The 12376-nt window shown below is 45.7% G+C and overlaps 1 protein-coding gene across 8 annotated transcripts in view; it reads right to left on the minus strand.

The window, feature by feature from the left end:
* Positions 1-11218, minus strand: part of ZNF527 (zinc finger protein 527) — a 29638-nt gene extending 18420 nt beyond the window's left edge. For 2 of the 8 annotated variants that reach the window (XM_008987899.5, XM_035283561.3), the window contains exons 1-4: positions 11061-11218; positions 7814-7887; positions 2115-2231; positions 985-1080 (exon numbers count right to left, since the gene is read on the minus strand). In XM_008987899.5, coding sequence (XP_008986147.1) covers positions 985-1080; positions 2115-2178 — 160 coding nt within the window. In that variant the 5' untranslated portion in view covers positions 2179-2231; positions 7814-7887; positions 11061-11218. Of the gene's footprint in view, positions 1-984; positions 1081-2104; positions 2232-7813; positions 7888-10956; positions 11011-11060 lie in introns of those variants that run through there. The other 6 variants (XM_002762068.6, XM_035283560.3, XM_035283564.3 and 3 more) reach the window with 5 other exon arrangements.
* Positions 11219-12376: the final 1158 nt, after the last annotated feature.

A 12376-nucleotide genomic window follows, 5' to 3' on the forward strand; every position in this document is an offset into this window, starting at 1 on the left:
GAGCTAAATCCTTATTTTCTTATAAGAAGATATCAAATAAGGACTCAACCTGAAGAGACAATCAAGAGTAGTAACATAAACATATTTTTGGAGAAATGAAGGAAACACCAAAAGAAACTAGAGAAGAAAAGAAGTGGATGCTCTGGGAAGAGGGAAACTGGAGAACTGGGAACGAGAATTCCTTTTTTTTTTTTGAGACGGAGTTTTGCTCTTGTTACCCAGACTGGAGTGCAGTGGCGCAATCTTGGCTCACCGCAACCTCCACCTCCTGGGTTCAGGCAATTCTCCTGCCTCAGCCTCCTGAGTAGCTGGGATTACAGGCATGCGCCACCATGCCCAGTGAATTTTTTGTATTTTTAGTAGAGACGGGGTTTCAGCATGTTGACCAGGATGGCCTAGATCTCTTGACCTCGTGATCCACCCACCTCAGCCTCCCAAAGTGCTAGGATTACAGGCTTGAGCCACTGCGCCCGGCCGAGAATTCCTTTTTTAAGAGAAAAAGCCTTGCATAGGTTGTTGCAAAGATAAGTTCAGTTTTGCCAAAAATTTAGCATTTATTGTGCCAAAAACCGCAATTACTTTTGCAGCAACCTAAGAATACTACTTGACTCTTTAAATAATGTACATGCATACTAGTGCAGAGAAGGCAAAAAAGAAAAGAAAAAAATAATGTGCATACATGTCTTTGCTAATAATTTTGATAAAAATTTAAACTCTGAAAAGAAATCTAGAAGTGTAATACAATTCTAACCATCAAAGGAAAAGAGGAGCTGAGAAGGACTGAGATTCAGGGTATAGGAAGACTAGAGAGTACAATTTGATTGAAAGAAAAAGAAAAAAAAACCCAGGGTGTGGTGAGGTTTCTAGGGAAGCACATACTAAGATTTCCGTTCCCATCCCACCTGAAGCCCAGAACAGTTTCCGACTTACTACTTGGTTGAGTACCTTCCAATAGCCCTCCCTGACTGGGGATCTGTCACTCACCTGCACAGTGACCCTGTGACATCTTTCTCTCCACCATCCATGGTTCCTTCCCTTGCTCCAGTAAGGAGATCATGTTGGGCTTAGAAAAGGAGAGTCCTGTTCACAGGGGAAGAAAAATGAGAGCAAGAGGCAGACATACAGACAGATAAATCAACATGTGACAGCTGTTAGAGGACACAGACCCAATCTCTTGATCATCAGGCGAGAATGGACATTAGAGGATGGGTCAGAGAATGGAGTGATACTTGTATGGATGATGAGGAGGATGAAGCTTCTGCCATGCCGGTGGTTCTCAAAGTGCTACAGCAGCTGCAGCCATCACCTAGGAACTAACTAGAAATGCACATTCTCAGGCCGGGCGTGGTGGCTCATCCCAGCACTTTGGGAGGCTGAGGCAGGCGGATCACAAGGTCAAGAGATTGAGATACTGGACAACATGGTGAAACCCCATCTCTACTAAAAATACAAAAATTAGCTAAGTGTGGTGGCGTGCGCCTATAGTCGCAGCTACTCAGGAGGCTGAGGCAGGAGAATCTCTTGAACCCGGGAAGCAGAGGTTGCAGTGAGCCAAGATCGCGCCACTGTACTCCAGCTTGGTGACAGAGTGAGACTCCATCTCAAAACAAAACAAATGCACATTCTCAGGCCCCAACCCAGAACTACTGAGTCAGAAACTACGGTGGCTCTCAAACTTTAATAGACATTAGGATCATTTAAAGAGCTTATTAAAACTCAGACTACCAAGCCTACTCCCAGAGTTTCTGATTTGGTAGGTCTAGAATGGGGCCTCATAATTTGCATCTTAACAAATTCCCAGGACAAGCTGATGTTGCTCTTTCAAACCACCATTCTACAGCAAAGGGAACTACTCATTTCCAACTCTATGAAATTACTTCATGCAGTCAGAATGTCTGCCAAAAGTAAATCAATTAATTAATTAAAATTTAAGAAACTTAAAAAGTTAAAAATACATGTATTTCAAATCCTTTCCTGGGAATGGGAAGTAGAAAGGCAAGTAAGTGCTTTTATGATGTTTTAAGATGACCTAGATATTCTCAACAGAGGAAGCAAAAACACCCCAGAGGAAGATTTTTAAATCATGGGGGAGAAGCATCCTTACCAAGCCATACCAAGTTCCTGTAGTTCTCCAACATGACATCTCTGTATAAATCCTTCTGAGATGGCTTCAGCCATTCCCACTCTTCTTGGGAAAAGTCTAGTGCTACATCTCTGAAGGTCACCAACCCCTGAAATAAAAAAATTCTTGTTCACCAGGTGCCCAGACACCCATAAGGCCCTAGCAAAAAAGATGAATTCTGCCAGAGTTCAAAGCTCTAAGAGATGCAAGGAAAATAATTATTGGAGAACAATTACATGATGAGGTTTGCCAAATACTTTGAGAGAAGAGAAATATTAGAAACAGACTCACCGTCTGAAAATCTTACATTTTTGTGGCTGGGCATGGCGGCTCATGCCTGTAATCCCAGCACTTTGGGAGGCCAAGGTGGATAGATCACGAGGTCAGGAGTTCAAGAACCAGCCTGACCAACATGGTGAAACCCCGTCTCTACTAAAAATACAAAAATTAGCCAGGCATAGTGACGCATGCCTGTAATCCCAGCTGCTTAGGAGGCTGAGGCAAAAGAATCCCTTGAACCAGGGAGGCGAAGGTTGCAGAGAGCTGAGATCTCGCCACCGCACTCCAGCCTAAGTGACAGAGTGAGACTCCGACTCAAAAATAAACAAATAAAATTTTACATTTTTGTAAAAAAAGACATATATACACAAAAATAGCTTATAGCAAGAAACAGGAAAGACCGAGCTGTATGTTACATATACTAAGCGTAAAGAAAATCTTACATGGGGGATTCCTTTATATTCCCCAAATTGACACATTAGATGGAGCAGAATAGGAGAAAGGCCTTGAATTGGGCTTTAACAAAAGGGTGTGGCCTGAAATTTCGACTTTATATGTAAGGAGAAAAGTCCAGGAACATATCCTGAAGAAATAATGAGGTATATGTGAAGCCACTTAGACAGAGTTTTCATTGGAAGGTTATGCAAAAAATCTGGAAAAAACTTACATGTTCAAAAATACAGTTTAGGCTACAGCACTGAACTGTAGGCTGCATGAAGGGAAGGATATTTGTTCTATAAGCGGATATATAGCCAGTGTCTACTATAAAACTGATCACGTTGTAAACTCTCAGTAAATATTTGTGTAGGGAACCAGCCCCACACCCCACCCGTGGGTACCCCGAGTTCAGTGGTGACAAAGGAATGAGGAAAAGATTAACAATGAAAGTGGGACCAGAGGACCATCACTTTTTACTGAAGGTGGTGAAGGCCCGAACTCTGGTTTCCACAATATTTATTGAACACAGCACTTTTATCTATAGTGCTGGTGGCAGGGTGAATCAGTGAAGGGAGGCTGCGCACCAAACATAAAATTCATAGCAGTGGCGGTTTATGTGAGTTTCTATAGAACTAAAAGCATATGCTTATCAATAGACAGTGCAGCTGGTGGGAGCGGGCTTAGCAAGGAGCTGCGATGTCTGGTTACATTCCAGTGCTTCAAGGGAGTGTTATGTCCATGGGCAGCATGTTTAGAGAATATCAGAGCTTAGGTCGCTGTGTTCCTGGGAACATGCTGGCATAGAGAGGCCTTCCAAAGTTTATTGTTCCTGATTTGTTTTATACATTATTTATAACCAGTTTATGTAGGCCCACTGTAAACCCTTCCTCCATTGCTGCTTCCCCCAACATATTTGCTACTCAGGGAATAAATGGTGATGTTTCCTATAAAACACCCATATGAAGAAAGAATATTCAGTGCTTAAAAAACCTAATGCTTACAGGGTTCCAGTCTGTACAGTATGTTCTCTTAAATATCAGGCTGGGCACAGTAGGTCACGCCTATAATCCCAGCACTTTGGGAAGCCAAGGCAGATGGGTCACCTGAGGTCAGGACTTTGAAACCAGCCTGGCCAAAATGGTGGAACCCTGTCTCTACTAAAAATACAAAAATTAGCCGGGCATGATGGTTTGCACCTGTAGTCCTAATTAATCAGGAGGCTGAGGCATGAGAATTGCTTGAACTTGGGAGGAGGAGGCTGCAGTTAGTGGAGATTGTGCCACTGCACTCCAGCCTGGGTGACAGAGTGAGACTCCATCTCAAATTAAAAAAAAGATATACAAAATATGGCTATTCTACATAGTGAAAATACAGCTGAATGTGTCTAGGGAAAAAAATTACACAACTATGTAGTGTCATATAACTTCCATATGCCCCTCTACTCTTCTCTGAGTCCTAGGAGGCTCACTACATCAATCAACTCCCCTGTCCCATCCCATATTCTGTTGGGTTCAGCCACAAGCAAGAGATGAAAGGAAGGTAAGTCAGCAAAATACTTATTCCCCTGGCTCCTTCCCTGGGTGGGAGGGTCACTCTGGGTCCTGTCTTTCAATCAAAGCTCAGAGCACTTGTCAGGGCCCCCCGCCCCACAACCTAGCTCTCTGTCTCTGGATTCAGGTCTAGGGTTAGTAAGAGGTTATGCTGTTATGAGCTCCAGAGTACAGCATGATCTTTCATAGTTTCTCTGTGTCCTGATAATATCTTGTAAATAGTCGCCTTTTGATTGCCTTGCTAGAACCCGGACTGATAAAACACGTTGATACAAAGTACTTCTCCAAGATGGCCAGAGAGTCCTCAAAAGCACTGCCAAACCACTCTCCTACGCCTCTAATAAATTCACTCTCCCCATCTCCTGGTAACTATTTCATAGCTCTCTCTCAAACCACCATCAACTCATCCTGTTCTCACTTTGAACATTCTCACCCTCCAGCCACCCTATGTACTTACCCTTCTGTATCTGTACTGTTACCTGTATATTCTATCTTCCCTCCGTGACTACGGATAGAACTCTAGGCTTTGAAGACCAGTCCCTCCACATGCCCACACAGACAGTTTCACCTCTCTCCCTTGTACTCCCAACGATTTCACTTTACTGGATCATTCCAATAAGCAAGAAAGCTGATGCAATGTCTCCCATCTTGTAACTAAATGCATAGAAAAATAAATAAATAAATTGCCTTCCATGATCTCACTCTAGGGATTATACTATTTCTCTACTCCTCTTAATAACAAAACTCTTCTGATGAGTAGTCTAAACCCGTGTGATCCACCAGAAATATCTGAGCCACATATGTCATTTAAAATTTTCCAGTAGACACAAGAAAAAATATATTAAAAAGCATCATTTTTATTTAACCCAAGATATCTACAATATTATCATTTCAACATGTAATCAATATAAAAAATTAATCAGATAGCTTACACTCTTTTTTGTACTGAATCTTCAAAATCTGGTATATACTTTGTATATCACAATTTGGAGTAGTCATATGTGCCTACTGGCTACATTCTTGTAAGTCTAAATTAACTGCCTTTGTTCTCACCTTCCTCATTTTCCATTCTCTTTTTTCTGCCTGTTTTTTTCTCTTTTTTGGGAGACGGAGTTTTGCTCTTGTCACCCAGGCTGGAGTGTGCAGTGGCGCGATTTTGGCTCACTGCGACCTCTGTCTCCTGGGTTCAAGCAATTCTCCTATCTCAGCCTCCTGAGTAGCTGGGATTACAGGCATGTGCTACCATGCCTGGCTATTTTTGTGTTATTAATCGAGATGAGGTTTCACCTTGTTGGCCAGGCTGGTCTTGAACTCCTGATCTCAGGTGATCCACCCACCTTGGCTTCCCAAAATGCTGGGATGACAGGCTTGAGCCACCACCCTTGGATTTTTTTTTTTTTTAGAAACAGGGTCTCACTCTGTTTCTGTTGCACAGACCGGAATATGGCATCACAATCATAGCTCCCTGCTGTCTCCAACTCCTGGGCTCAAGCGATCCTCCCACCTCAGTTTCCCAAGCAGCTGGGACCATGGTGGCATCTGCCACCATGCCGGGCTATGTTTTTGGATTTTAGTTTTTAAAGATTTTTTTAGAGATGGAGTCTCCCTATGTTGCCCTACATACATAGCTGGTCTTGAATGCCTGGGCTCAGGCGATGGTCCCACCATCTTGACCCCCCCGCCAGAGTACTGGGATTACAGCCGTAAGCCGCCACAGCAGCCTCCATTCTCCCTTAAACCCACCACAATGATGTCTTGATCCTAGTCACTCCATGAAGTAGTTCTTGTCAAGAGCATCTCCATGTTAACAAATTCTCAGTCTTCATCTTCTTCAGTCTCTCTCAGAACTTAACTCAGTTGATCATCCATCCTTGAAACGCTTTCCCCTCTTCACTTCCAGAACACACACTCTTCTGGTTTTCCTTTTACATCAGCTCTTCTCAATCTCTTTCGCTGGTTCCTCCTCCTGTGTGCCCCTAAATATTGAACATCCTAAACTCAGTCCTTCCACCTGTTTCCTATCTGCATTCACCACAGCCTTGCCCTGAAGATAATCTCATTCTGTGTCATGCTTTAAATACACTAATGACAGCTGGGTGCAGACGACCGGGTCCAGTGGCTCACCCCTGTAATCCCAGCACTTTGGGATGCCACGGTGGGTGGATCACAGGGTCAGGAGATTGAGACCATCCTGGCCAATATGGCGACACCTGTCTCTACTAAAAATACAAAAATTAGCTGGCGTAGTGGTGCGTGCCTGTAGTCCCAGCTATTCGGGAAGCTGAGGCAGCAGAATCACTTGAACGCAGGAGGCAGAGGTTGCAGTGAGCCGAGATTGAGCCACTGCACTCCAGCCTGTTAACAGAGTGAGATGCCATCTCAAAAAAAAAAAAAAAAAGAAATACACTAAGGACTCTCAAATTCACATCTCTAGTCCTGACTCCAGATGTATGATCAGCATTCCATTTGGATATCCAAAAGGTCTCTAAATATATCCAGAACTCAATTACTGATGTCCATCTCACTTCACAGTGTCTTTCCAGCTCAGTAAATGGCATGCCCATTCATGGAGCTGCCTAGCCAAAAACCTCTGTAGTCATGCTGACTTCTTCCTCTCACACACACAACTAATCCCTGATCAACCCGCATTTTCTATCTCCATTGTATACCCAGAATCTCCCTAGCTCCAATGCCACCACCATGGTTCAGGCTACTATCACCTCCCATCTGGATTATTAAAGAGTCTCCTGACTGGCCTCCTTGCTTCCACCTTTACTTCCCTGCTATCTATTTTCATTTTAAGGCATAAATCAAATCAGATCACAAACATTCCAATGGCTCTCCTTCGCACTTAGAATAAAATTCAAAGTGCAGATAATTTACAGCTCTAAGCTGACTTGTAAGGACCTACGTAATTTGGTCCCCTGCTGTACCTCTGACATCACAGTGTTCACTTCCCTCCCAGGACAGACTCAATGCTATTCCTGGAACACACCAAACATGCTCCCACCAGAACTTTGTACTCTTTCTTTTAAAGCTCCTCCCCAGATCTCCACAAAACTTACTTGCTACTTTCACTGAAGTTTTACTTTGCTAAATCTCACGTCCTCAGAGAGGCCATCCTTGACCTCCCTATGTAATAGGTCACTTAGTAATCTAACTCTGTCCCTTATTTCACTTGCACTCACCGCCAACTCAACAAATCATCATTCATCTCAATAGGATAGCTCTGCTCCATCACACATTTGAGCATAACGCTGAGAAAAAAAGACAGTAACTGTCTTGTAGAAGGATTATATGAACAAAAGGTGGACAGAGAAAAGTGGAGCAGGTGTTCATTGGGCTATTCATGATTTTCCTTGTGGTCCCAAAGTCCTGAAAGATGAGGTCAAATGGCTGAAAACCAAGTGAAAGATCAGCTTACCTGGGACATGGCTTTACAAAGTCCCACAGCCATTCCTCCTTCTTCAGTTTTCTCTTCTGAAGAAGAACAAAATCCTGAGAAGGGAGAGTTAAGGAAGAAACGGTGATGTGCCAGCCCTGTGGTGTTGGTCCGAGACTCACAAAAATAGAACTACTGCCCCTTTCTCCTCCCTACAGGGTCTAGCCTCTCCTTTTCCAAGATCTGGGGAGGGGTGAGGGAGTCAACGCTGAACTTGACAATATAAGTCTTGACTTATATTAAGGACACATAGCCTGAACTCCACAAAATCCAAAATCTGTCCTGCGGCCAACAAGGTGGTTAATGATCTGGTCCCTGGCTGCGCCTGTGACCTAATTTCCTACCCTTCTCCTCCTTGCTCCCACCCTCCAGCACACAGGTCTTCCTACTATTACTCAAACACCGTGTACACCCCTCCTTCAGGGTTGTGGCCTTTTCCTTCTGCCTGGAACCTTCTTCTCCCAGACACCAGCATGGCCCGCTCCTCTTTATTCCTATCTTCCTTCAAGTGTCACTTCATCAGAGGGACTTCCCTGAAAATTCTACCTAAAGAGAACCCCTGTTCCAGGTCCTCCCTTTTTCTTTACCCTGAATTATTTTTCTCCTTAGCCATTGAACAGGTTATATACTGTTTTGTTTCTTTATTGTTTCTCTTCCCATACAAGATTGTAAGATCCAAGATAACTAGGTTTTATTTGGTTCACTGGTGTATTCTAATGACAGAACAACACCAAATCATGGTAGGTGCTCAAAAAATATTAGATAAATGAATAAATAAATTGGGTTGGGTGCGGTGGATCATGCCTGTAATCTCAGCACTCTGGGAGGCTAAGGAGGATGGATAACAAGGTCAAGAGATCAAGATCATCCTGGCCACCATGGTGAAACCCCATCTCGACTAAAAATACAAAAAATTAGCTGGGCATGGTGATGCGTGCCTGTAGTCCCAGCCACTTGGAAGGCTGAGGCAGGAGAATCACTTGAACCTGGAAGGCGGAGGTTGCAGTGAGCCGAGATCGCGCCACTGCACTGCAGCCTGGGTGACAGAGCGAGACTCCGTCTCAACAACAACAAAAAGCTTCTGCCACCCGAGAAGAGAATCAGTGCAGTCTTCTTAGCGTCTTGGAGCAGAAGCCTTAAGTCAGGCCTGTGAAAGAAACTTCAGTTTGTTTTGTTCTGATAGCTGTGTATCTCTTGGGCAATATATTTCTAAGTTTGAAATGAGCCATTTGTCGCTAAAAGAAGGTATGATGGAAAAAAACTTTGTTTTTATGTAGCATCCAGATCCAGGTTGATCCACTCTTTGCCTCAATGGCGACAGGACTTCGGCCAAGTTAATCCATCTCTCAGAAACATTCTTTTCCACTGTCAAGATTGTATGAGCCGACACCTGGGGCAGAAAAGTGCCACCCTTTTTCCTGCTTGGATTCTACACACATTTGGAAATGAAATTTTTTTTTTTTTTTTTGAGACGAAGTCTCGCTCTTGTCCCCCAGGCTGGAGTGCAATGGCGCAATCTCAGCTCACTGCAACCTATGCCTCCCAAGTTCATGCGATTCTCTTGCCTCAGCCTCCCAAGTAGCTGGGATTACAGACATGTGCCACCACACCCAGCTAATTTTTGTATTTTTAGTAGAGATGGGGTTTCACCATGTTGGCCAGGATGGTCTCGAACTTCTGACCTCAGGTGATCCACCTGCCGTGGCCTCCCAAAGTGCTGGGATTACAGGTGTGAGCCACTGTGCCCGGCTGAGAATATTTTTCTTTATCATCTGAGAAGGTCAAAATAAAAAACTCAGCACACCTGGCACATCAGAAAAGGAGCCATGGGTCCAGAATCTCAGCACCAAACATGGAAGAGTTTTGACAAGGACAAAGCTAAAACCTCAAACTCAGTAACTAAGGAGAGGAAGACCGGGCTTTCAGGTTGCCTTTCTCTCCCCCAGAAGCAGCTAATTTTAGACTGAGGCCTGTCACTCACAAGGGAACAGAAGGAAGAAACCACGTCAAGTTCCCAGGTTCCACAGGTTCCTACTCCAAGACCAGAACATCTTTTCCAAACCCCTCAAAACCCAGGGCAACCAGTTTTCACCCTCTCAACGTGGGAAAGAACAAGTGAGTTTAGTAATTCAAAGCAAGAACTTGACCAGATACAGCTACACAGTGGCTCAGGCCTATAATCCCAACACTTTGGGAGGCCAAGGTGGGAGGACTGCTTGAGCCCAAGTTTCAGACCAGCCTGGGCAATATGGCATGAAGTCTCTACAAAAAATAAAAATAAAAACAATTAGGCAGGCACAGTGGCACACGCCTATGGTCCCAGTTACTTGGGAGGTTGAGGCAGGTGGTTGCTTGAGCCCAAGAGGTCAAGGCTGCAGTGAGCTGCAATCACAGCACTGCATTCCAGCCTGTTTGACAGAGTGAGACCCTATCTCAGAGGGAAAAAAGTGAGACCTCTAGAACTAAACTGCTTGGGTTTGACTTCTGGTGCTGTCACTTGTTAACTGTGTGAACTTGGGCAATTTTAATATTTCTGTGTTTCATACATCAATCCCACAATCTCATATACACACACAAATTCTCACCCAATCACAAACGGATACACAGTTGCACAAACACACCCATAATCTCACGCAATACACAGCCAGCCACATAAGCACGAAGATAGATGGTCACACAGAATTCCACCAACAGAGATAAACAATCACACGCAATCACACACACAGTAGCACACAAGCCACACATCTTGTCACAATTACCCATACAAAACTATAGCTGCAGGGACAGATGGTCATAGTTGCACAATCACACTTGCTGTCACACACATTCAAACGCAGTTGTATCTGCAGAAACAGGTGGTCACACCACACACATGCATTCACACAAACACATAATGTCACACCCCAGTCTCTCGAAAACTCTTACACAGCTACACCTGCAGAGGCAGTCACGCAAAAACATATTCAGTTTCACCCCCAGACACAGATGCTTACAGTCACACACTAGCGGGCGCGCGCGCACTTGCACACACACAGGCGCGCACACACAGTGACACAAGATCACATTCTGTCACAGCCGCAGGGTGTCACATAGTTTTATACACAGTAACACAGTGAAATACACACGGCCTCCCCAGCGGCGTCTGCCTGGTTCCCATCCCTGGCGCGGCCGGTCTACCCGAAGCCCGCCCTTGACCTCCCGCTCTCGCCCGGGGCCCGGCCCCACTCACCTCCCGGCGCCGCTGGGTCTGCACAAGGACCCCGCGACCGAGACCCGCGACGTCACCTCCCAGAATTCTCCGCGAGGAGGAGCGAGACGAGGACAGGCGTGCAGGACCCTGAGCTCTGCGAGATCTGAACCAGCGACATCAAGTTCCCTACGGACCCCGCGAACCACGAGCCCCAGAACGCTTTGCGCCGCGGCCGTCATCGTTGAACTACATCTCCCAGAGGACCCCGCGGCCCCCTCCACTGCGCGCCTGCGCCAGGAGCGCAGGTACCAGAGAGGGCTGTGCGCGCTCCTGAGCGCTCGAGGGACGGTGAGCTGCTGTGTGGAGCAAAGTGGCCAGGCTGCGCGCAAGAGAATGCTCGGGTGTGGCGGTTCGTGTGACTGTTGCTGCACACGTTTGTGCTTGCACACGAAAGGAGCGACGGATTCTGTCAGTGCAGGGTGCTTCTGTATTTTACATCACGTCCCGTGATTGTGGGTGAGAGATTGGGGGGTGGCCGTTTCTGTTACTGTGAGGATACCACTGATCCTATGTGTGTATCTGACTGTCTCCCGGTCTCACTGTTCCTCTACCTCGTCTCCTGCCGTGGGCGGGGTCTGTGGTATTTTTTTTTTTTTTTTAGACGGAATCTCACTGTCGCCCAGACTGGAGTGCAGTGACGCGATCTCGACTCACTGCAACCACCGTCTACCGGGTTCAAGCGATTCTAGTGCCTCAGCCTCCCGCGTAGCTGGGACTACAGGCGCCCGCCACCATGCCCGGCTAATTTTTGTATTTTTAATAGAGAAGGTATTTCTCCATGTTGGCCAGGCTGATCTGGAACGCCTGGCCTCTAACCATCCGCCGGCCTCGGCCTCCCAAAGTGCGGGGACCATAGGGTGAGCCACCACGCCCAGCCTGGTATCCTCATTTGTATATTCCATCTCTGCCTGCACCTAATGCGATGCCAGTGACAGAAGGTTAAGTAGATTTCATTAGGATGAGATTGCTCGTTTGCACCAAAACCGTAAGTAGTTTGGTAGCTGATAGCCCTAGTGTTCCTCCTGCTGTTGTTTCCACCTTTTCACTCTCCAACTTTAGGGCCCAACTTTAAAAAAACTGCCCGGCCTGGCGCGGTGGCTCAAGCCTGTAATCCCAGCACTTTGGGAGGCCGAGGCGGGTGGATCATGAGGTCAAGAGATCGAGACCATCCTGGTCAACATGGTGAAACCCTGTCTTTACTAAAAATACAAAAAATTAGCTGGGCATGGTGGCGCGTGCCTATAATCCCAGCTACTCAGGAGGCTGAGGCAGGAGAATTGCCTGAACCCAGGGCA

The sequence above is a fragment of the Callithrix jacchus genome, chromosome 22 (assembly GCF_049354715.1).
Source record: "Callithrix jacchus isolate 240 chromosome 22, calJac240_pri, whole genome shotgun sequence".
Classification (NCBI taxonomy): domain Eukaryota; kingdom Metazoa; phylum Chordata; class Mammalia; order Primates; family Cebidae; genus Callithrix; species Callithrix jacchus.